Below are 25,779 nucleotides of genomic sequence, written 5' to 3' on the forward strand. Positions count from 1 at the left end.
TGGCAGGCCTCAGGTGATGGTACTCATTAAAATCATCAGTGTTCATTTATCCATTTGTTACTCTGAGAGTGCACAAATGTTACGTTAACTCTGTGCACTCGCAGAGTTAACGTAACACTTAGGATTTGACAGTGTAGAAGGAAAAGCATCTAAAACAGTGGTGGTGCACATCTGGGAGAGGTTGGGTGCTGCTGTGCAGTGCACGGTACAAAACCAGGTGCTTAACGCTGGCTTTCACTGCCTCGTCTGGATGGTTTGTTTGACCTAAATCACCAGAAACCAGGGCTTTTTATAACCATAACAAGAATGTTGATACAGTATATTGCATTATTTTATATACATATTACATATATGCTATACTAATATTATATATATTACATAATATGTATTATACATGAAAGGACATTTGACTCCTTTATATCACTTCTCTTCTTTTAAGCTGACATCTGTCAGGTATTTTATTTTCAAAGCTGTAGTGTTGTTGCATTTAAAGTAAAATAAAGAAAAACTGGTAATGAAAGACTATATACTGTATATATACACAGTACACCATCCTCTCTTCAGTTCTTTTAATAAGAGATGTAGCTTAAATAACAGAACACAATAAATATGATATGGTTTTCAGAACCATAACTGTTCAGGGAATAATTTGGTCAAGTGATTTGTGTGATTCCCTTGTATATCCCTTGGGAAGCTATACAAGACCTTGCAGGGCACACAAACAGTGGGAAAACAAACAAAACGCACAGCAGGTGAACAAACGGAGGGAGCTGCTTGGTTTGTACAGTTGGTAAGGAAGGAAAAAGCTCGCATGAAAATGTAACAATCCACTGATATGCCAGTAATGCGAGAATGAGGAAGGTGACTGGATCCTCATGCGGGAGGAAGGACGGAACACTTTCTAACCTTCCTGACTCGCACCATCTCCGCATTGCTTCTGTCTCTGGGCGAGTGCTGCTCCCCCACAGGAGGAAAGAAAGAATCATTGTGTTGACATTTGGGTGCCTTACACTTTTTTATTTTATTTTGTTTTAATCCAACCCACAGCCATACCATTAACCACTTAAGCCCTATTTTATACTTTCAAAAAACAAATTCAATTGCCAAAATTGCTGATGTACAAGATCAAAATGTGTCGGATTATGAGTGTTAGAATTCTAAAAAAAAAGAAAAAAGAATTGAAACATAACTTTATCACCTATAATGGCGTGCCCAAAATAGGGACATCAGGGAAAAAGTGGTTAACTCTAAATCAAAGCACATACCAGAAATACGGCCACAAATTACTCGTATAAAGAATAAATAATTTTCGTGCATGCGTGTTAATCGTCATGCGCTAAGGCGTGGAGCCGCGATCACAAACCTGGCTCTTTTTCTCCCTCTCCCCGTTGGTGGTTGTCACAGAGGGGGAGTGCCTTCGCTCTCTTCTGGCCAGTGACTGCAGTAGCACAGATACAGCTCAAGATACTGGCCTACTACAAACTATAAACTACTGTATAAATCAATCCCTAATGCCAGGAGCACACTATAAGTGGCACTAAAGTGTCTAAGGTTCATACTGAATTTGGTACAATAAATACAAAAATCCTTTCAGTTTTCTGCCCCTCTGGCCTGGAATGAACTTCAAAATGTCATGAAACTGCGGAGCTTGTCTCATTTAATGACAAAATAATGTTTTGCGCTAAAATCATGGAGAACAATGAATTGCAGGTCTGTCAATGTTTTTACCCATAGATCTTTTAAAATATTTTTCATTTTGATTTATTTTAATGTTCATGGCAGCCTCTATTATGTACAGATTATGTACAAATTGTCCATGTCTGTAATTTTGTGCTCCTTTTTTTTTACCAGATCTCTTGCAAAAGAGATGTTTCTAATCTCAATCTGAGACTAACCTGGTTAAATAAATAAAAATAGCCCAACGATGCGAACCCTTAAAAGACAAAGCAACGATGTAGGGTTGCGCGTTACCATATACCGATGCTACACTGTAAAAACCAAGACGAAAATATCAAGCATGTTTGAAAATGATCCAGACGTCACAGACTGGAATGATCCTCTCAAACTATGCGAGCAAAGACACACTTATATGAGCCACTCTAACACAGATCTTGAACAATGATCTGGGGTGCCTAGAGGGGCAGTGTTATTGTATAGTGTGCACCTGGTCAGCACAATTGAGTAAAGAGATATTTAGTGATAAACAGAGAATAACAAGACTGCTAGGAATATATTCAGTTCAAGAACACTGAATTTGCGGTCTACAGTACCTTGATGTCCGGAGTGGACTCTGGTCTGGGGCTGTGGGTTTTGGTGGACTCGACCGGACGGCCGTCCACCCTTGCCGAACCTTTCCTCTCCGCCGAGCGTGATGGCCGTCCTTTTGGCGTGGACGCTTCCTGGCGTTCGGTGTGAGACAGAGCAGAGGGCAGGGGTGAAGGGACGGCCTCCCCCGGAGACACTGGGGACATGATGGGAGCGCTGACTGGACGCATGTTCTTGTCTGGAGTAGACGCCATGGCTGCAAGAAGAGACAGGATGTCCACATTTTAGATGTTATGAAATATACATTAGTTATAATTAGGTCAATAAAGCACAAGATGAGAATCCATGACATCCATTACACACACACACACACACACACACACACACACACACACACACACACACACACACACACACACACACACACACACACACACACACACACACACACACACACTCTTTTTTTCAGTCGTCACCTCTCGCTCTCTGACTTTCCTTGTTTCTGCACCCTGTCTTTACCTGTAGATTTGGAGGAGGTAATAGTCTCTGGTGGCGGTGAGCGGTCCATCAAATTAAACCAATCATCCTTGTCTGACACTAAAGGAAGTGAAAGGTTATCAGACAGATACATGGTGTTTGTTAGCAGAGGAGAGCAGTACAGTACAGTACAGTCTCCACTCGCTCCTGTAAACTGCAAAGGCGAGAATGGTTGTAATCGATAATAATGGACAGATGAATAACTGTGACTTGCTTCGCTACGACAGCAATACCCACTGGAAGCAGCTGACGCCAAGAATATATATTGGAGTATGTCACTCCAATTGCTGCTGCGGCATGAAGGAAGTTACAACTTGTGAAAAGTTAGAATCATTATTCTTCATAGTAGCACCGGGTTATTGAAGCCGCTGACAATACTCCCCATTGGAAAAGCAAGAGCAACAGAAGGTGTAAGACACCACTGATTGTTTCCCGTGGGAAGCACAAAAGGCAGACTCCCTGCTGAAGTTGTAACAACGCACCTCAGCAGCTAAAGTAAGGCCAAATACCTGGATCTAACATTTCCATTGAAGAGACTAGAGCAAAAGCGCTGTTGAAGCTACCGTTAATCGCCACCGCCATCTTTTAGAAAATGCCACGGTGGGCTCCTGGGTCAGTAAGCAGAGGGTTCGCTTGTCAGTGTAATGCCTTGTTGGCAAGAGCTGGCTTCTCTATTTGGTACCTGGGGTGGGTGGAGTGAGCGATCGGGGTGGGATTCGATCCAACAAAATAGACCAGGAGTCATCACCCCTCTGGCTGTAAGGTTGAAGCAGCCTCATCCTTTGGCTTAGCGCCAGAGTCCTTCTTCTGGCCCGAGTGCCCTCTTGCTCCACCTGCCGCTGCAGCCAGAGTACCTCCTCCTGCAGAAGGGCCAGCCTCTGGGCGTCAACACCCGCCAACTCGGCCTCCCTCTGCTTCTCCGCCAAGATGCGAGCAGACGCCTGCCATTCCCGCTGCAGGTAGGCCACGCTCTGCTCCATCAGCCTCAGCTCCGCCAGGGTCTGTAGTAGCATGGCTTCAACTGGCTCTGCAGACTGAGTCCTGGCCTCTACGCTCTCTGGCACTTCAGTGGCGGACGATGTTCTAGCATCGTCCGCCACTGAAGTCTGCGGCTTCCTCCTCTGTGCCACCCGCCTAACATTACCTGGTGCAGTCTTTGGCACCGGAACTTGCTGGCGGGGAAAGGTGGGAGCTTGTTTGAGAGAGAAGAGAGAAGAAACCCACCAGGTGAGAGAGAGCAATAAAGTAAAGGATTTATGACTCAGAGCAGCCCAAGATTTCATTTTATATAAAAACACTTTATAGCCGCAATTTGTCTTGTAAGGCTCTACTGTCATTCTGCTCAGCAAAATACTGGAGTTTCATTCACTTCAATACACAAACACATTCTTCAGGTATCAATGGTGAGGCTTTAATCTCGAGGATAATTGAGGTGTGAATAGTGGGGGAGCACAGTATTGGCAGCGCTGCAGTTTAGGCTGTGGATTTGTAATTTCATTTGAAAGAAGCATCTAACTTGGTCGAGCTATTGAGCTGCACCTACAGGTGACAAACAGACGCGAGCAAACAACAAAAAACTATTTCCCCCTGATCTCTACGTCCACAGCCTTCAACAGCTCTTAATCAGTGGCCTTCCAGTGGAAAGTGGCTGGACAAAGAGCCTGTCTGATCTATCGAACTGATGAGGCCAGGAATCATCTTGAACACTGACAACTCAACCGAGCTTAGCAGAAAGCATGTAAACAATACGAGTGTGTCATCAAATTGGCAAAGACACCTTGAGTTACGGGAACTGTTTGGAACCACACAAAAGGGCAATTTTTGACAATTCTTAAGCTGACATTTCATTCCATTTCCAGCAGCTACTGAGTGCACAGAAAAGTGGTATGTCAGATTTCCACATACTCCTTAAAACAGAATGATAGGATCCAGGTGCAACTTCTTTCAAAGTTGCACATTAAAGCAGGTTAGCTGTCATGTAAATGGATGAGGAGAGAGCAGAAAGCACCTCTCAGTTATAAATCAGAAAGAGCATCTGTTTGACTGCCTTCTGTCAACAAAGCATTGATGATACTGCCAGTAAACAACAGATTACAGAGTACATGATTCATGATCTTGCATACAGTAGCGCAGGCGTGTGGTGTGTTTTGGTGCTCAGTGTTTCTGCAAACATTAGGGCCCTGAAACAATTTTTCACTTTGAAGGAATATATTTTCGCAGACGCTCTAGTAGGAGAAGTCCCCGGCTGCAACTATCCATCATTGACTGTGAAAACACAGTTACTTTTATAACAAAGGGAGCCTTCACTAGTCTTCAGACTCTCCCCACAGCTCTTAGCATCAGTGAATGTAAGAAGGCAAACTTATTACTGCAGATTCATTTGAAAATGTTCTGAGAGAAGATATTCCTCCAGAAACATGGTGAATATGGTCTACCTCTGGAGTCCTGGATGGGACGGGTCAGCAATGTGGGCTTGAACAGCTCAAACCAGTCATCAGTGTCTGGTACTTTTCTCCTCTGCTTAGCCGGACATCGCTCTGCTGATATCACTAGCGGTGGTATCTCTCTTTTTATCACTACAAGTTTGGGAAAGCCACGGCGTGGAGTTGACGATGAAGAAGAGGCTGAGACAAGATGGATTTCACACGTCATAAAAAATGTGTTATAAATGAATTAATCACAAAATCACAAAATATGATATTATTACAGTTAGGGGGACATTATTTGGGTGTTAAAGGCTAAACGTGTCGTTTTACAGTATGTAAGCGAGAGGACATTTTCCAGTACCTTTGAATGAGCAGAACGCACAATAGAACGATAGCATTCAGGTAAAAAATCAGTGAAGTTGCCCTTAAAGTTGGATTCTACAGTACCAGGTACTTTGTGACCTTGTAGGAGCCGCAGTTGTAACAGAATAACAGACGGTGTTGTATTGGTGGAGTGTGAATTTCAGAATTGAGCGCTGACTCACATTTGGGAACAACAAGTGTTTTGATGACATCAGGCGGTGAGATACGATCCAGGAGGACAAACCAAGCATCCCCCTCTGCCAGGGATTCCCTCTGCACTACCGCCTTCACATCTGATGCAGTAGGGATATCAATCACTAAATGTACTGTAAACATAAATGACTAAGCAGATACTGGGAATGAATGGCCTATATTACAGATGACTGGTTGGAATTTACCGGTACAAAATATGCTCACAGGACAAGCTGGTGGGGAAGAGGAAATTCTGTATGGTCATTATAGGGCGATTACAATTCGTCAATCTAGAGAGGTATATCATTCTTCCATGTTATGAAATACTTGCACTGTGTCATAACTGCCACCAGGTGGTAACATGCTGTGTACCATAGCAATCTCAAATGTGATGGAAATGTACATTTATACAGTATTTCATTAGAATACACAAGCATTTCTGTCCAGGAAAGAGGTAAAAGCACCTGGATATAAGTATGAAAAAGGGGGAAAGGAATTACGTGATTGATCATTGTATTTCTCGGGCTCTGAGGTCAAATGGGGTCATGTCTGAGTAGATTACTGCCCCTCCTTTCAGGTGAAGCACAATAGCACATCCTGGAATTCAGTGATAATGTGGTGATCATAAGTTCCTGAGACATAGTGCAGGTCTGGGGGTAAGTTCATAGTTAGTAGTATGTCAGTATCAGAGTAATTGCAATAATTACTCCCCGGAGGGCACTACTGAGTCAATACCTGAACGTGCGGGAGGTCGTAGGTCAGTCGAAACAGAGGTATAGGTAGCGGAGGTGCTGTACGTTGTGATGAGAGAGTAGGAGGCTTCGCTCCATGTTTCTTTCACATTCATGGATGAAGAGACGTCTTGGAAGACAGGAGCTGAATCACAGCGGCATGCATAGAAAATGACTTTGCATTTAATATGAGTGCAGAGAGAGAAAAGAACGTTCCACAAGAAGCAGATGTACCTGTAGATAGTTCTATAGGTACAACGAGGGCAGTGCTACCCTCGGTAGGTGTAATGGCAAAGAAGGGCATTAAAAACAAAGCAGTCACTGTGAAAAAAACAAGCGTTTTTTAACGTCACTGAATATCTGGGGCTTCTGCGAATTCTAGTTAGTGTACGACAGAACGCTGTGGTGCGATCAGCACAGCAAGCACAGCATGGATGATGAGCTATTTGTTGCTGCATTAAGACCGGCGGAAGCTCAAGTGAGATAAAAATGGTCCCAGATGAGACGCTGGGAAAGAGCTGTTCCTACCATCATCAGGCACCAGGCAAGAGGCAGCGCCTAGGGACCCGAGAAAGAAAAATCCCTGTTTGGGTTCTGGGAGCCGAACCTGAGGTTAAGCATTGAGAGCAGACTGGCAGAAGGCAGATGCTTAATTTGTTAGTTGCCAGGGGACATTTTGTTTTCCCAAGCCGCTTCTGTGTGGGTTAGCGTATTCTGTGAGTGGCTGACCCCGTGTTGTCAGCAGAAGCGAAACACAGATGCTATCAGGGGGGGCACAGGTTACGTAACCCTGTGTCCCAGATGACAAAGCTGTGAGGCAGAGTGAGCATGGTGAAACCAGAGCACCTCCAATGCAGCGCTGCAGCGGCTGTCAGCAAGGGCATCAGAAAATCTCTGGATGTAGGCAGGTGATAGGTGTAAGCTACCTGAGGGTGACATCGTGGGTGGAAACGGTCGTGAATCCAGCAAATAGAACCAGTCATCCTGAATTGGCTGGAACTCATACGTACTTCTGGCTGTGATACACAGGGAAAAGTCAAATTTCCCTGAATCATTCACTGACATATGCAACACACACACACATCCACACACCCGCGCACACGCAGCAATATACCTCCATCCAGGCTCTGTGAATTCCTCTTGCTGGACGAGCGTTGGAACATAGGGGCAGGCCTGTCGATCATAGAGCTGGCTTGGCGGGTCTGAGCCTGGGTCCTACCGCTGTAACGAAACTTCGAACCCAGAGCCAGGAACTTCCTAGGAGTGGTGGCCACTTCCGTGGAGGTCAGCCTGTTTACAGAACACAAGGAACGCTTTGTTTTTCAATTTCACACGACAGCATAACCCCATAAAGCAAAATGGCAGCATACTGTAGAGGAGTGCACACAATAGTTATTGTGGATTAATAGATTTACATAGTAGACTCAATCTCAACATATTGAGAGAGCCCAGTTCCTCTCACTTATAACTTTATCTGAGTTATTCTACTCAAAACTAAACTTGACAACACTATACTTTCACATAAAAATGTTGTCTTCTTCAAATGGAGAGCGACTTTTGGAAACTTTTATTTTATAACTGGGACTCAATGGATGACATCACAGCAGCATACAGCTTGAAGGCTCGCTCCATATGGAGCCCACGCTGTTTCCTCAGGATTGGAACAGCAACAGTCTAGTTAATATCTTACATCATCTAGGAACCTTGCAGGGAAGTGAAATAGTTTCAGACAACCTTTCAAATGAAATCAGTGTCACCCTTCTACGATGAATAGTACAGAAGTTACGTACGGTATAACATGTGTTAATCAATCATTTTCTTGATCTTGAGCACTGACTGCCAAATCACACCATACTGTAAGTCAGATATTGAGTTAGAGGTACAATAATATTTATGAAGTTTAATGTCATGATTATAATTATACAGTGTACAGTGTGAGTCATTGCAGATGACTCATACATACACATGACTCATACTATATAGTACATATTGTACAGTACATGCTGAACAGTATGTCCTGTACATACTGAACAGCCACAGACAGCTGAATCATACTGTACAGTACACATACAGAAACTACAGTATATGTCTGTTTTTTTTTCTTCCTGGTAACACAGCACCATGAGCTGAGATTGGGTAGTATATTCATTACTCCCATGATATCATGTTTGTGCGAGATGAATACATATTTTCCAAAGCCTACAGCATTGTTCTTTTCATTGCAATTGCTACACTTGCCATGCCTGCAGCGTGCTGTAAACCTACACCAACGCAGACACAACATGGAACCTGAAAGAATACAGGTGAGGAAGATAGAATAATAACAAGTTGTTTTCTTTAAATGCTCTACTTAGATAAGGAAAGGTTTAGCTGAATCATTTGATGCTTTTGTTATCAGGAAGTGGGTTTTTAAAAGTCCAATTTATCAGTTAAATGTAATGCTTTACATATATTTTCACTGCTCTAAATCTGTATAGAGCAGATATACAGAGCGTCTGTATAAAAACCTATATTGATAAAAAACAATTCCCATCCCCTCCTGTAAGCACTGTTGCGGGTAGATCTGCACACTAGTGACAGTATTTCACTGTATAGCATAACCTTGAGTGTATTATTGTCATTTTACTATAGTTTCATCAATAACATTTGATCACTCAGCTTGCCGAGCGTCTACACAAACAGCTGTGTTTGTGTTTGTGTCCCCCAAAGCTGTGTTTGGGGGAGGAAAGCCAGGGAGTAGAACGGAGGCGCTACATCCTCCCGGTGGAGGCTCCTCACTGCCAAGTGAGCCAGTAGGGTACAATAACAATAATAAAGCGATGTGTAGTAATATTTATTTTATTGTTGTGGAATCACAGGAAGACAGTACAGAAGGAGTTGTCCATTCCTACCTGAAGAAGGTGTGATGCTCCACACACACTTTCCACAGCTTCTTGGATGCCTTGTAGTTGGGTAGTTTGAAGCCGATTGCACTTTCATATTGTTCCAGCTACACAGACAGAGAAAAGGACTTACAGTAATAAGATCATTAATCCCATATTGTACACATGAATGAGTATTTTGTTGAACCGCCTGTGTACCTCTGAAGGCCTAATCTTGATGAAGAAGCTGCTGCGTTTGTAGGAGACCTTGAGTACTTTGGGCCAGGGGAACCGGTTGATCCTCAGCTTGTCTTTGTAGACCATCAGGCCACTGGAACACACACCTAGCATGATGTCCACCCCGTCAAGATCCTGAGGACAAGGAGACGGAACCATTTTAACCCTAACCATGCGCAATGAAGTTCTATTTTATCAGTGTGCAGTAGCAGCCAGCTCAACTCTTATACAGTAGCTACCGATTTGCAATGTGAACTATCATCCACTGGGGGGCAGCAGACCCCTTCTTTACAAAATGATTATGACATCCATATTTTATTTCAGTCCCCAGTTTGATGCAAACTGGTTGACCTCATTTCTACAAGGAAAACTGATGAAGCATGTGTTTTGTCAGGGACAGGTACACCTACTTCAGTAATTGCCACAACACACACACACACACACACACACACACACACACACACACACACACACACTCACACACACACACACACACACACACACACACACACACACACACACACTTACAGAAATGTTCTGTAAATATGACACAGGTCTTCCCTGCAGACTTAACGTAGTGCAGAGCTAAATCAGCTAAATATGAGCATGTCCACTTGGCAGCGACAATGGCTTTTTTTTTAGTCCTAGCAAGGGAATCTGTATTACTTTATTGCCAAGTATGAGGTTCATATAGGGAATGTTTCTAACGCATACACACAAGGTAAAGGAATACATTGATATACAGTACATTATATATTATATTGTTTACATTTTTAGTTGTCCCCTCTAAGTATAATCCATGGACAGCATCATAACCTAAACCAAGAATGTAATGGAGTTGCTCAGCTGGATGTGGGTTTACCTTGGCTTGGTGGAGGTCTACTCCATACATGGAGAGTTTCTTTGCGTTCTCCAGGAACATCATGTCTGCCTGTGCTGGACTCATTGACCTTGGAGCAAACCGGAGCAGAGGTTGGAGAATGTCAGTTTGGAGTTAATCTTATTAAATGTGGCTTGCAGCATGGTTCAACACAAAAAATAATATAGAGTATAACAACTATCGCCAGAGATATCAGTGCATCTGAACAACACACAGGATCTGGTATTAACATTTACATTTTAGGTATTTAGTTGAAACTCTTACCTAGAGAGCTGTACAAAATGAGAGCACATGTTAGGGGTTAATGCCTTGCTCAAGGACACCTGGAAAGGTCACATGGCTTTTGCCAGGATTGAAGCTTTGACCTTTCTGTAACGGTACTTTGACCCTCTAACTACTGGGACACGTTATGTCAGCCTCATGTTTGTTCCAACACGTGAGAGCAGCTGTATACCATGAGTGTGTACTGTATGAGTGTGCGTGTGCGTGTGCGTGTGCGTGTGCGTGTGCGCGTGCACGTGTGTGTGTGTGTGTGTGTTGATAATCCCTGCTGCTGTGCAAATCCTCACAATCACCTGTATGTACGGTGGAGCTCCATCATCTTCTCCTCCAGTTCCTTGGTCTGACCCTGGGCCAGCTTCATGTCCTTGGCGTAGTCCGGCGCGTGGACCTCCGGATCGTACTCTCCCAGCTCCGACTGCAGGGCGTAGGAGCCCAGGAGGGCGAGGGTGACGAAGGAGCATGGCAGACTGCCTGCAAGGATGTCTTTACGCAGCTGCAGACACAGGTAATACCTGCCATGGGCAAAACAAAACAGTGGGTGCAATGAATTTGGTCCTACTCTAAGACAGTTCACCATAAGTTCCACTCTTTGGAATTTTACAGTATTAAATTTTACAGAGTTAAAAAAATCTCGATCCCTCTCACTGTTCACAAACTACAAAACAATGCTCATAACAAAAAAAACATTACTTTTGATATTATTATTATACAACAATGACAGGGTTAAACTAAAAATGGGATTGGTTTTCAAAATAGTCAATGCAACTTTGCCCTCAATACCCGCATATCTGACTAAAATAAATACCTCCAAAAAGTCAGCGACAGCCACAATACTAGAGGGAGCGTGAACAACGATCTGGTACCACCCACCCATAAAACAAACATGGGTAAATTCTCCTTATTGAATGTTTGGTACTATTTTATATGTTGATGAATTGAATACCTAGAGCCCCAATGGGTGGTTTGGTGTTATCCTTTTAGACAAAGTGTTTGACTGTACTTGTGCTGTTTTTACATTTCTGCCTAATAAAATATTCAATCAAAATCAATCAAATGAAATAAATGAACCCATATACAGTTTGCCTGTTTGTTTGTCTGTCGCTCTGTCTATTTGTTTTTGTATGTTAAATGTTTCCCATTTCAGTATGTGTAAGCATGTACGTTGTACGTACATTTTCTTATTTTTAATTTTTTTCACACCGTCTATGATTCTTTCATTATATTTGAGACGTATCATGAGCCCTTTTGGGCTTTGATTTCTCCTGCACAGCATTGCCCATGTAAAGTATTTGTTTTTGCTTTGATCAAAATGTTATGTGTGCTAATAAACTAAACTAAACTAATTTCAGGAAGCCGGTTATAACAGCCACAAACGGAGTAGGCTGCAATTAGGCTTGAATGGTGTTACTGCTGATGTCAGTGCAACATTCATGTTTGTTGTGCAGGCATCGGATGTGGAACATACTGTACACAGTTTTGATTTGGAGGTAGGGGCATCATATAGAGTGATTTATATTCGTATATACTGTATTTTATTCTTTACATGTATTTTAGTGTCACATACCCCTATGCATACATGTAGTAAGTAACGTAATATCAGACACATTTTTAGAAAAGGCTAAAAATGGAACATCTATCTGGTTAAAACGGACCAAAACGGACCAAACCTCAAACAAATGTTTACTCTATCCACCACTGCTACGACATTCTACGGGGAGCCATTCCATGTGTAGTACCTGGTTATGTCCTCAGAAAGCTGAGCTGGATCAGGCGGGTAGAATTTCACATTAAATGTGAACTCATAGTTGGGGCCTATAGAAAGAACATGTAGATATGTTAAAGTAATTGCAAAAACAAAGATGGTGGAATCTCTTGTGGATTTAGCCTGAGTTATACTTAATGCACATTAGGCTTATTGACCTATTAAGATCGGAGTCCAATTCTACAAATGTCCTCTAAATCAGTAGCTCTCACACTTTCGAGATTTTTCAAAAATGTTACAGTACAGCTTGTACTGATCTACTGTTTTCGGTAAGCATTACGGTTCCTGGTTTGTCTTACCTTGCATCTGTCTGCGAAGCTCTTTGGTCAAGTCCACCCATACCTGATGAACAAAATAGAAATACATAAATGAAATTGAGAGTAAAAAACAAATTTGGGCTTGGCTGGTGGTGATGCACGTATATTATTGGTTTTCATGGAGAAAATCCTTGACACAAAACCTGCAGCCCTGAGCATGCAGTTTCACAAATTGACTGGTGTTGAGACAAGACATCTCATGAAGAATGAGACTTCATGAAGAACTGGGACTTATTTTAATGAATAAATGTTATTTTAAAGGTAGTGTAAGTGATATTTTTGGGTTAAAACGTAATGATTGCTAGCAAAATATAGAGCTACTGTGTTGGAGCCAAAATGCCTATTTTGTTTTATTTTAACTCTCTGTGCAGAGGTGTGTCATTGTGAGTCACCATGGCAACCACAGGAGAGGTGTGGCATTGTCTGTCACCATGGGAACCACCACAGGGGGTGGTTACCCATTTATACTTGGCCTTGGTTGACGATCCCCAGGTGTGGAAGGGGAAAAGGCCAAACAGTTTTTGACCGTGTCCGTGAAACGTGAACATGTCGCCACGCTGGTCGGCGTTCAATGTTATTGGTTTGAGTGGTGTATGACAAAGATATGCTTAATAAATGGATTGACATATCCGACAGTATACAACCTCTCTGGACATTGACTTCATGGTGCACGCGTCTAACTAAAAAGCAACACAGTTGCCCCTCGCCCTCGCAGTGTATAGCTACAGGTAAAGGCTCTACATTAAGTCAAAAACTGGCTCTTTATTTTGAAATGGACAATTGAAACTTTTGTTTATTTATTGGAAAACCTCGGGATTCAACGGCTGATCAGTGGGACAGCATTATACCCTGAGGATTTATAGACAATTGTTTGATGCACCCGTTTCGCTTTGAATTGCGGAACAAAGGACAATTAGGACCAGGACACGTCGGCGCTTGAGCACGGCGTTCGGCGACGGAGAATCGCACGGCCGGGCGGCCTCGCAGCGGGTGGACCAGGAGGACCCGGTGCTTCTCGCGACGCGGCGTTTGGACAAGGAGCTGCTCTGCACCAAAGGAGTTGATCGAGCAGCGCTCGGACGAGCGGCCTGCACCGTTTGGAGTTGATCGTCCGTATTGAACGGACAAGGAGCTGCTCTGCACGTTTGGAGTTGATCGAGCAGCGCTCGGACGAGCGGCCTGCACCGAAGGAGTTGATCGTGGCGAGCCGCACCGTTCATTTGAACGGAGAAAGAGCGGCCCTGCACCGAAGGAGTTGATCGTGGCGAGCCGCACCGTTCGTTTGAACGGAGAAAGAGCGGCCCTGCACCGAAGGAGTTGATTGAATAGCGCTCGGACAAAGAGCGCTGTTTGAAGACTTTTTCGAAGTTTAACAAAGACAAACGGACAACAGGTATGTAGCGCGCTACCATGGTTACCATATATGGCCATATATAAAAAAAACAATGTGTGCACACAAGGTCCTTTGAAAAAAGAAAAGAGACAAATCCAATGCATTGGTGGTTCATGTTTTTGCAACCCGTTCGTGGGTGTGTTGTGTTCTGTCTATTAAGGTTCTGACTGTGATGATTAACTGTGGGTTTTTTCTGTGATTTAACCAAAAGTACGGTTTTATATTTACTCTGTGGGTCTTGTATTGCTGAAATGGATTCTGATAAAAGTGTTCAGAGTCAAGATGAGCCCGCCGTGGCGGAAACTCATTCAAATGGTGATGAACTTGAACCCGCACAGGTTAAACAGACTGAGGAGCAGTCACAGCCCACAGTGGCTGAAAAACAGTCCAAGGTGGACACAGGCCAAATCATGCACAATGTTGAAGCCGAATCACAAATGGTCACAAAACGCAAGAGCATAATGACACCAAAAGCACTAATGGATAAACTCGACACTTTACAAAAGGAGAGAAAATCTAAATTAAGCAAGGCAGCTACCTTGCAAAAAACGATTTTGGAGTTAAAGAAAACTGGATGCAAACAGGAGGTGCAAAGCACATTTATGAAATATCTCCATATATGCAAGGAAGCAAAAGAGGCTCAGGAGGCTCTGTTGCCATTAATGCCTCCTGAAGAACAGGAAAAGCACGACATATGGTTCAAGGCCAAATTGATCAATGTCAATGAGTTTATTGATGAGGTGAATGCATGGACAAAAAATCCCAAAATTGTGGAAAGTGGTGTTGAGGAGGAGGAGGTGGACGATGTGGAAAATCTCATAAATCCAAATGACAGCATTTCAAATGTGGAAAGTAGAGCTCGCAAAAGCCACACAAGGTCTGGGACCAGCAGGTCCAGCAGATCTTCAACATCTTCAGCTCGCCTACAGGCAGAGGCAGAGAGAGCTGCGCTTGTAATTCGGGCTGCTGCCTTAAAGGAGAAGCACGCTCTGGAGGAACAGGAAGAAATGTTGAAGAAGAAAAAGGAAACAATGGAGCTTGATGCAGAACTGGCAGCTACCAATGCAAAACTAGCAATATTACAATCCCCCAGTCACCAAGCTCGTTCACTCATACATTCAGATGGAATGGACTCCTACTATAGGAAAGGAACAAGGCCAAAGGAACCCACTCACACTCAATCCCCATGCCAAAGAGTACAAAGCATCCTCACAGCAACAACCACCACAGCAACCACCACCACAGCAACCACTACCACAGCCACAACCACCAGTACCACAGCAACAACAACCAGTACCACAGCAATCATATGTGCAACAACCATCACTATGGCAATCACAAGCTAGGCAACAGCAACAACCAACCATTCAACAACCTTCATTTTGGCAAAGCCAACAAGCTATACTGCTACAGCCACCACCCATTCATAGACAACATGTGTCTTGGGACACAGCACAGGACAATAGCCAGGACAATGCAAAGTACATGGACCCTCCTGTGCAGCTAACAACGGCAACTGTAATCTCACCTCAAAGCAATGAAACCCCAACTGTATGCAACTTATTAAAACAACAAAATGAAATAACAGCACTGCTAGTGGAGCAGCAAACCACTCACTTACTGCCACCCAGAGAGATCCCATGTTTTGACGGAGATCCTCTGCAGTACAGAACTTTTGTCAGAGCCTTTGTTCATTGTGTGGAGAAAAACACTAGAAACATAGGTGATTGTTTGTACTTTTTGGAGAAGTACACAAAGGGTCAGCCCAAGGAGCTTGTGCGAAGCTGTCAGCACATGGCTCCAGACAGAGGTTACGAAATGGCAAAACATCTCCTTGAAGAACACTTCGGTGATGAATACAAAATTACAGCAGCTTATATGGAAAAGATGCTCAACTGGCCGCTAGTAAAGACTGAAGACGTAAAATCTCTTCAAGCCTATTCTCTTTTCCTCCGTGAGTGCTGCAACGCTATGGAGAATATACAGTACTTGAGGGAACTAGATTTGCCAGCGAACATGAAATTATTGATTTCAAAGCTTCCATACAAGCTCAGAGAGAAGTGGAGAGTCTCTGCAATCTCTATAGTGGAAAGACACCGTCGCAGACCCCAATTCATTGATATTGTCACCTTCATCGAGCGACAGCTCAAGATTGTGTCAGACCCAGTCTTTGGGGACATTCAACATACACCACCAAGTACAGGAAGTAAACCGAACATGAACAGAATGAAGTCACAAATCAAACCCAAATTCAAAGGTGACAGTTTTGCAACCACAGTTACTACCAACGAAGCCCCTGCAGTGGAAGACCCAGCAAGATCTAAACACATTCCAAAGAAAGACCATGCATCTGCTCACAATAGCAACACTTGTATATGCTGCTCTAAAACTCACCCTCTGGACCAATGCCCTCAGATGGAGGAGAAGACCCACAGGGACAAGATTACTTTTATAAGACAAAAAGGAATCTGTTTTGGCTGCCTTCGCATTGGACATCTTAGCAGGAATTGCGAGAAGCGCTTGACCTGCAAGGTATGCAACCAAAACCATCCCACCGTTCTTCATATTGATCAGAAGGAGAGAGCAAGCAACACAAATACAAACCAGACAAGGAAACCTTTGGTGAGCAACGCACAGATCTCATTGCAAACATGTGGACAAACGGGGGCCGGAAGCAGCAACGGCACTCTGTCAATCTTGCCTGTACAGGTGAAGTCCCGCAAGGGAGACAAAGTCATTACAACTTATGCATTTCTAGATCCTGGCAGCACCGACACCTTTTGTTCGGAAACCCTAATGAGAAGGCTGAACCTTAATGGAAGGAAAGCACAGATCAGTTTACTCACCATGGGCCCGAAAACATCAGTGTCCAGCTACATGCTGACAGACTTGGAAATCTCCAGCCTTACTGGCAAACAGTTTTATGACCTGCCCAAGGTCTACACTCAGAAGAAGATGCCAGTAACCACAAGGAACATCATTACAGAAGAGGAGTTGGCTAAGTGGCCATACTTGGAAGGGGTTGTCCTTCCTCGCATTCAAGCTGGTGTGGAGTTATTGATAGGCACCAATGCCTCCAAAATGCTTGAACCATGGGAAGTGGTCAACAGTCGTGGCAGTGGGCCATATGCCATTAAGACCCTATTGGGGTGGGTAATTAATGGGCCCCTTTCAGGCTACAGTGAGGAGCGGAGTAAGAGTGGCTACCCTGCTGCTGCTGTTAACAGGATCTCCATAACGAAGCTGGAGGAGTTGCTGAACAATCAGTACAACCATGATTTTAATGAAAGGTCATCCGAAGACAAAGAGGAAATGTCAAGGGATGATATGAAGTTCATGGAAATCATGGCTGATTCATGCAAGCTTCAAGATGGACATTACACCTTGGATCTTCCCTTTAAAAAGAAGGACGTCTCTCTGCCAAACAATCAGTGTGTTGCTAGGCAACGCATACTTGGATTGAAAAGGAGGTTTGGGAGAGATGAGAAGTTCCACAGAGAGTACACCAACTTTCTCGGTGATGTAATCAGTAAAGGATATGCTGAACGTGTACCTGAACATCAAGTGGAACGTTCAGATGGAAAAGTATGGTACATTCCACACCATGGAGTGTACCATCCCAAGAAAGGAACTCTGCGTGTCGTATTTGACTGTGGAGCAGAGTACAGAGGAAAATCTCTCAACAAGGAGCTTCTACAAGGCCCTTACCTCACCAGCAGTCTGTTAGGAGTCCTCACACGATTCCGGCAAGAACCTGTAGCCTTAATGACTGATGTTAAAGCAATGTTCCATCAAGTCAATGTGGCACAGAAGGACAGAGATTTTCTTCGGTTCTTGTGGTGGCCTGACGGCGACGTAGCCCAAGAACTAGTAGAATATAGGATGACTGTGCATCTGTTCGGGGCAGTGTCTTCTCCTAGCTGTGCTTGTCATGCCCTCCGAAAGACAGCAGAAGATAACAACACCAGTTTCCCTGCTGATGTAATTGAAACGGTCAACAGAAACTTCTATATGGACGACTGTCTTAAGAGCTTGCCATCAGAAGAGGAGGCTGTTAAAATGGTCAAGGATTTGACTGTTATTTGTAAAAAAGGAGGCTTCCATTTGACAAAATGGATTAGCAACAATCGTGGAGTGCTGCTATCCATTCCAGAGGCAGAACGAGCCAAGAATCTGCATGAATTGGATTTGGACAGAGACCAACTGCCAGTCGAGAGAGCCCTTGGACTTCATTGGTGTGTTGAGACAGACACTTTTAAGTTCAAGTTGGCACTCAAAGAACAGCCTCATACTCGACGTGGGATTCTATCTATGGTCAGCTCAATCTATGATCCTTTAGGATTTCTTGCCCCACTCACTCTTCCAGCCAAGCTCATACTGCAAGATATGTGTCGGAGGAACTATGGATGGGATGATCAAATTCACCCAATTCTCCAACAGCAGTGGACGAAGTGGTTGAGAGACCTGGAAGGAGTGATGGCATTCAAGGTTGAAAGGTGCCTCAAGCCGGCAGATTTTGGAGAATCCATCTGTGGACAGTTACATCACTTCTCTGATGCCAGCGAAAGTGGATATGGCACTGTGACCTATCTGAAGATATGGAACAACAGCAACAGGTGTCATGTCTCTTTCATGCTAGGCAAAGCCAGAGTTGCCCCACTAAAGCAAATCACCATTCCACGCTTGGAACTCACTGCTGCTGCTCTTGCCGTTCGTGTGGACACCATGCTCAGAGGAGAAATTCAGCTTTGCCTGGAGAAATCTTGTTTCTGGACTGACAGCACTTCAGTTTTAAAATACATCAGAAACGAAGATAGGAGATTTCACACCTTTGTGGCGAACAGGATTTCTGCCATCCGAAGAGCATCTGATGTCACACAGTGGAGGTATATTCATACTACTCAGAATCCTGCAGACAAAGCCTCAAGAGGAGTTAAGGTGGATGATTTGCTGACCAACAGAACATGGATTGAAGGCCCTGAGTTTCTGTGGAAACCAGAGGAAGAGTGGCCAGATAGTATCTTGGAGTACAACATTGCTGCTGAGGACCCTGAGGTGAAAAAGGAGCTCACCAGCCATGCAGTAATTGTCGATGCACCAAGTGCCACACACCAACTGATCACCTACTTTTCTGACTGGAAAAGGTTGAAGAGGTCAGTTGCTTGGATCCTGAAATTAAGGAAGACTCTATTGGAGATGAGTCATAAAAGAAACCAACTGAGTCATGAAGATGCAGACAAAGTGGAACAGGAAATGCAACGCCTTAGAGCTGCACTGGGAAACCAGAACTTGACACCAGATGATCTTTCTACAGCTGAAACTGCCATCATTAGCTTCACTCAACAGCAAAGGTTCCCTGATGAACTTGCCGTGTTGACAGCTGGAAAGGGTGAAGTGAAGAAGGACAGTTCCATCTATAAACTGGACCCCATTCTGAAGGATGGCTTGCTTAGAGTTGGAGGGAGGTTGAGTAGGGCAGCAATGTCTGAGGAATCAAAACATCCTGTTATCCTCTCGAAAGACCTCCATGTATCCACTCTCATACTAAAGCACATCCACGAACAGCTGGGCCATGGTGGGAGAAACCATGTGCTCTCCAGATTGAGGAGAAAATATTGGATCACAAGTGCCAATGCAGCAACAAGAAAGATCCTGTCCGACTGTGTCTTCTGCAGACGCCATAGAGGGAAGTTGGGTGAGCAGAAGATGTCAGACTTGCCTCTAGAGCGAATCGTTGCTGATCTTCCTCCATTTACCAACGTTGGAGTTGATTATTTCGGCCCGATTGAGATCAAGAGGGGCCGTTCCCTTGAAAAGCGCTATGGAGTCATTTTCACCTGTATGGCATGTAGAGCAGTCCATTTGGAAGTCGCTTATTCATTGGATACGGACTCCTGTATAAATGCTCTACGCAGGTTTGTTTGTAGAAGAGGACCCATCTCTCATCTAAGATCTGACAATGGAACCAATTTTGTTGGTGCTAAAAGAGAGTTGAGGGAAGCTCTTGCTGCTTTAAACCACAGCAAAATACAGTCAGCGTTTCGGGAGGAAGGAATTCAGTGGAGCTTCAACCCACCAACAGCTTCTCATCATGGAGGTGCATGGGAGCGCATCATACGGATGATTCGACAGATACTAACATCAGTTCTACACCAGCAAACCTTGAATGACGAGGGATTTCATACGGTGCTGTGTGAAGTCGAAGCCATCCTGAATGACCGCCCCATAACAAGGTTGTCTGGAGATCCCAACGATCTGGAAGCTCTCACTCCCAATCACATTCTCACATTGAAAAGAATGCCGATCTTACCACCTGGATTGTTTGAGAAGTCCGACCTCTACCTCAAAAGGAGATGGAGACAAGTCCAATACATCTCAGACCTTTTCTGGAAACGCTGGCTGAGAGAATACTTACCTTTGCTACAGGAGCGGCAGAGGTGGAGTAAGGAGAGACGAAGTCTTGTCCCTGGAGACATTGTATTGATTGCAGACGCCACAGCTCCACGTGGTTCCTGGTTACTTGGAAGAGTCCTGGAGACTTATCCCGACAGGAAAGGACTGGTGCGTTCTGCACGAGTGAAGACCAAAACAAGCACACTGGATAGACCAGTAACTAAACTGTGCTTGCTTCAAGAAGCTACAATTTAAAGCCTCTAATTCAAAATTGTTTTTGAATACTTTTGTATGAATTATTTGGCTCCATTTTGTGATTATTATTTTGAATTGTTCCTGGCCTCCTGCCATCCTCAATTAGGGGCCGGTGTGTTGGAGCCAAAATGCCTATTTTGTTTTATTTTAACTCTCTGTGCAGAGGTGTGTCATTGTGAGTCACCATGGCAACCACAGGAGAGGTGTGGCATTGTCTGTCACCATGGGAACCACCACAGGGGGTGGTTACCCATTTATACTTGGCCTTGGTTGACGATCCCCAGGTGTGGAAGGGGAAAAGGCCAAACAGTTTTTGACCGTGTCCGTGAAACGTGAACATGTCGCCACGCTGGTCGGCGTTCAATGTTATTGGTTTGAGTGGTGTATGACAAAGATATGCTTAATAAATGGATTGACATATCCGACAGTATACAACCTCTCTGGACATTGACTTCATGGTGCACGCGTCTAACTAAAAAGCAACACAGTTGCCCCTCGCCCTCGCAGTGTATAGCTACAGGTAAAGGCTCTACATACTGTATTTAACACTTATTCTATCGAAAAAATAATCACTTGCACCTTTAACCAATCTGTATGGAAGAGTATGTTAGAAGAAGCATGTTTACTGTAATTTCAGACATCATTGCAATTACCTCTCTACAGGGAGATAATGGACATAAAACGTACAGATTGTGGCTTTAATGTGTGACTTGTACCGTAATACATGCTCAACGCAGCAGCAAAGTACATGAATACAGTATGTGTCAGAGTGATGAACAATGTAACAAACTAATTAATACTAATCTATGTGAGATCATATCTCTATATCTTCCACTGGTGTAGTGCACAGACAGTGTGATACCTTCATGGTAGGTGTCTCCCAGATGGCCAGACCATAGTAGTCTCTCTCCAATATGTTGAGCTGGTCACAAACCTTCGTGAACAGATCCTGGCCTTTAGCATGTTTCTATAACACACACACACACACACACACACACACACACACACACACACACACACACACACACACACACACACACACACACACACACACACACACACAAGATATAGAAGAATTTAATAAATGAGGCCTAATGTGCAGAGCATTAATTAGCAGATGGTGATAACAGAGGAGTATCCCAGTGGGCTCATCACAGTTTCAGTGTTACCCCCCCATGGTCCCATTAAGCGCAGCTGTCAAGTCCAAACAAAAAGCATTGTCTAATGTCTAGTAATGGATGCTAGCGAGTCAGTGGGGGTTTTATCCAATACCTAGAAATCAATATCCTGGTATGCAGATTGCATCCATTGCCGACTTTTGGAGAAATACATTCAGCTATTCATGGGGTTTGCTACCACCACTAAACCGATCACAGTAGCTGAACTGATTTGAAATTAACTGTGGGCTGGTAAATTATGGCTAGGTAAATTAACCACACGGATCCTAGTGAAAATAGCAGATCAGTAGTCATCAGTAGGTTTGTCGACCGTCCAATCGGGCATGTCGGACATATACAGTACTGTACTGTCAAAATCTACTGTTATAAGGGAGGGCAGGTCCAGACTAGGGTTGGGCCGGTGTAAACATATTCAAATCGGTATTACTAATCTTTTACCACTAGGTGGCACATGCAGGTAATCCAGCTGCTCCTCCTGAGTGGAACAATAAAGGAAACATGAAACACACAATGATATTATAATAATATGTCTCTTTTTTCTTCCACACTAAGGCAGAGTGCACACAGAGTACAGTGTGATTTTCAGCGCACTGGTGTCTCCACCAGATGCACATCTACTGTAGTATATTCTGCTACTTGCTGCTTGAAAACATAAACACACAACAACAGAAAACAGACCAACTCCACCATCACTCTTCATTCCTTCAATTCTCCTCAACGGGGGAAAGACAACCCTAGATTTACTTTTCTTTTGGCCATCATCATAGTGTCCACCATCACTCCTAATAAATCAAGAGATGGGAATGATGGGAATCATTGAGTTGTCTCTTACGTCCAGCTCACACTCGTAGAGAGTGTCGTCCAGCAGTGTGACTTTGATCTGCATGATCTTGGGTCGCCGAGGGGCTTTCGGAGGTTTGGCCTCTTCCTCTGCCGTCTTATCCTCTCCTCCGTCTGCCTCTCCCTCCGGTTTGGACTCCTCCTCTTCTTTCTCTTTCTCTGGGGCACCGTCTGTCGCTCCGTTCTCCTTGTCTTCCTCTTCCTCCTTTCCAGCCTCGTCCTCAGCGTCGATGTCTTCTTTCTGGTCTACCTGGACTGGCTGGAGACACAACAACAACAACAACATCTAAAAATATGCTGCTTCGTCCTGCTGGTTCTACTGTATGTGTTTTTCAGAAGAATAAGCCTTCACACTGACAAATTCCATGGAGAGGCTCTATTCAGATGCAAGAATAGAACATTTATTTACATACTGAAAAAAAAGAGAGTGAAAGTTTTGGTACAACAAATACCTCAGTACTACAACGTAAGAGTAGCAAAACCTGAGTCCTCAGCCCAAAAGTTGGTATTCAGGTAAACTGCTAAACAGTGCTGGCAAGCTAAACAAGGCAATGTTGATGAATAATTAAGAGCTGAGCACAGCAAGAAGCAAATAAAACACAGTTCCTGACGGTGGAGCAAGTTCTTTAAATAACCCCCCGATCGGTAAGGAAAGGAACCAGCAAGGCGAGCCAGACAGCCACAGACAAACCTTACTTAGGTTACTACCTCAGGACTCTGGGGACAAGCTGGCACAGTCTGACTACAATAAATGAGTCCCTTATCTAACACCGTGGCCTCAGGAATACTGAGAGAGTGAGAGAGAGAATTACTCCTATGGGAAGGCGAGAAGAGAATTTTACAGTGTCATGGCTGTGTTTAATTAGGCTGTATAATGTTAACCAGTCTCTTTATTTGAAGGAATAATGGACATGCAATATATTCTAAAGGCACTTTTGGTAAAACCCCAAATCAGAAATCTGTCTCCTAGTCATCCATCCCCTCTGGACACTGAGAAGCCTGTGTTGGCTGTATGTTAACACAGCAAACACTGTTAAGGTCTTTACACATCGGACGCGACGCAACACAAATAAACAACCCGAAAATGCTAAATATTCGTCCGGCCAATTTTTACGTGTCTGCCTATACACATCTAGTGTGACACGTATATGCGTATAAAATACATAAAGTCAATAAAGTTATCTGTGCCGCGCCACAGAGAAACAATGGAGTCTACATCCTCAAGTGATGATGAGCTGGTCATGGTTTTATTGAATAATAAAAATAAAAATAATAGAAATGTTTGGGTACACCCAATATTGACCTTGAGAACAGAAATGGGTGAGTTCCACACTACTATCCAGGAGCTCAAATTGTACCACAGCCGTTTCAGGCAATACTTTAGAATGTCCATCGGACAATTTGAAGGACTGCTCCAACAGCTGGTTCCACGTTTGCAGAAGGAGAGGACTCATTTCCGAAGAGCCGATTGATCCGGAGCAGTGGCTAGCCACATGTCTGAGGTCAAATTAATATAATAGGCTATATTCAATTTGAGGAATGAGACCAAGTCCCGTTTTCTTGAAATGTGAATGAAATTTGAATGTAATGCTGCCGATATAGTAACAATACATGTTAAATGCACATACTTGTACAGTATACAATATATTACTCAATAATTATTATTATTTTGAATTTTTCAAGTCATTCATTTATGAATGTGTAATTAGTGGCTTGTAATTGAAAGGGTTGCCAGTTATCAACAGGCAGCTCATTCAGTGTGGAGTGTCACCTGTACCTCAGCGCTGCTGACGGAGCGCTGATCGAGGGCGACCTCTCCCTCGATCCTCAGCTCCGGGTCGGCCTCGGGGTCGGCGATGGGAGCCTTAGGCTCGTCGCCGTCTACCCCCTTCTCCCCCTTTTCACCCGCCTCCCCCTCGCACTGCGACCGCCTCTTCAGGAAGGACGAGAAGAGGCGCGAGAGGCCGCGTCCTGCCGAGGTGCGCGTGCGCGGCTTGAGCTGCTCTTCCTCCGGCGAGGGCGGGCCGGGGCTCCGGGGAGCGGCTGGCTGGGGGTCCTGGGGCTCTGAGGGCCCGGCGGGGTCCTGCAGGCCCTGATCTGGCTCCTGCTCACACGCCTTCTTCTGCTGGTTTTCCGCCTCCCCTGTCGTCATGGCAACAGCTAAGGGAATAAATTAAAGAAGAGAGAGAGTGGTTTTTGGTTAAGTGGTTTACCTGAGATTGCATCATGTTGTTGACTTAAACGGTCATTACACTGTGTGGCATGATGGGAAAACTGGACACATCCCTCCCTCATCCGCTAGACTCTGTGCGTGTTAAAATTGACTCAAATTGACTCTTACGGGTTCATTTGGGGACATATTAGACTCTCAGCATTACATTGTCACTGAGGATTTCACTGCGATGTTCTTTCTCTTACAGATGTTTACCGGAAGCAGGAGGATGCTAATTGTTCGTGAAATGCCATGCCAACACGAGCAATCAAAGTACACACACGCACGAGCACACACACACACACACACACACACACACACACACACACACACACACGCACACACATCCGGAGCAGGAAGGAGACAGAAGGCAGGAGACATTCCTAATGATTGTATCCACAGTGGGAGACAGACCCCCAGAACACAGTACACGTCAGCGGGTAATTAAAACTGCTGATGTTGCCCAGCTCCAGTAGGTGCAGATGGTGTCAGGGGGGGAGGTAGGGGGGCTGACAAGGTGCTCGCTCAGCGCACCGCGCAGGACAACTGCTGCCGCCGCAAAAGGTGCCGTTAAGAAAGCGCTTTATTAGACCTGAGACAAAACGATAAGCGTTTATCAAAGGCAATAACACAGCAGGCCCTGACACAGCCACGC

General features: G+C 44.3%; 1 protein-coding gene across 2 annotated transcripts in view; it reads right to left on the minus strand.

Moving 5' to 3' along the window:
- The window catches only part of LOC311061416 (protein 4.1-like), a 69,859-nt gene that overhangs the window by 20,503 nt on the left and 23,577 nt on the right, over positions 1-25,779 (minus strand). The window contains exons 2-20 of one of the 2 annotated variants that reach the window (XM_084080051.1): positions 24,690-25,072; positions 22,905-23,171; positions 21,757-21,861; positions 12,836-12,878; positions 12,511-12,586; positions 11,068-11,286; positions 10,475-10,562; positions 9,595-9,747; positions 9,406-9,503; positions 7,629-7,804; positions 7,441-7,530; positions 6,519-6,659; positions 5,774-5,884; positions 5,238-5,426; positions 3,485-3,994; positions 2,785-2,862; positions 2,271-2,521; positions 1,364-1,438; positions 907-954 (exon numbers count right to left, since the gene is read on the minus strand). In XM_084080051.1, coding sequence (XP_083936177.1) covers positions 907-954; positions 1,364-1,438; positions 2,271-2,521; positions 2,785-2,862; positions 3,485-3,994; positions 5,238-5,426; positions 5,774-5,884; positions 6,519-6,659; positions 7,441-7,530; positions 7,629-7,804; positions 9,406-9,503; positions 9,595-9,747; positions 10,475-10,562; positions 11,068-11,286; positions 12,511-12,586; positions 12,836-12,878; positions 21,757-21,861; positions 22,905-23,171; positions 24,690-25,064 — 3,093 coding nt within the window. In that variant the 5' untranslated portion in view covers positions 25,065-25,072. Of the gene's footprint in view, positions 1-906; positions 955-1,363; positions 1,439-2,270; positions 2,522-2,784; positions 2,863-3,484; positions 3,995-5,237; positions 5,427-5,773; positions 5,885-6,518; positions 6,660-7,440; positions 7,531-7,628; positions 7,805-9,405; positions 9,504-9,594; positions 9,748-10,474; positions 10,563-11,067; positions 11,287-12,510; positions 12,587-12,835; positions 12,879-21,756; positions 21,862-22,904; positions 23,172-24,683; positions 25,073-25,779 lie in introns of both variants that reach the window. The other variant, XM_084080052.1, reaches the window with a different exon arrangement.

The sequence above is a fragment of the Gymnoscopelus microlampas genome (assembly GCF_963454915.1).
Source record: "Gymnoscopelus microlampas genome assembly, chromosome: 15".
NCBI classification, from domain to species: domain Eukaryota; kingdom Metazoa; phylum Chordata; class Actinopteri; order Myctophiformes; family Myctophidae; genus Gymnoscopelus; species Gymnoscopelus microlampas.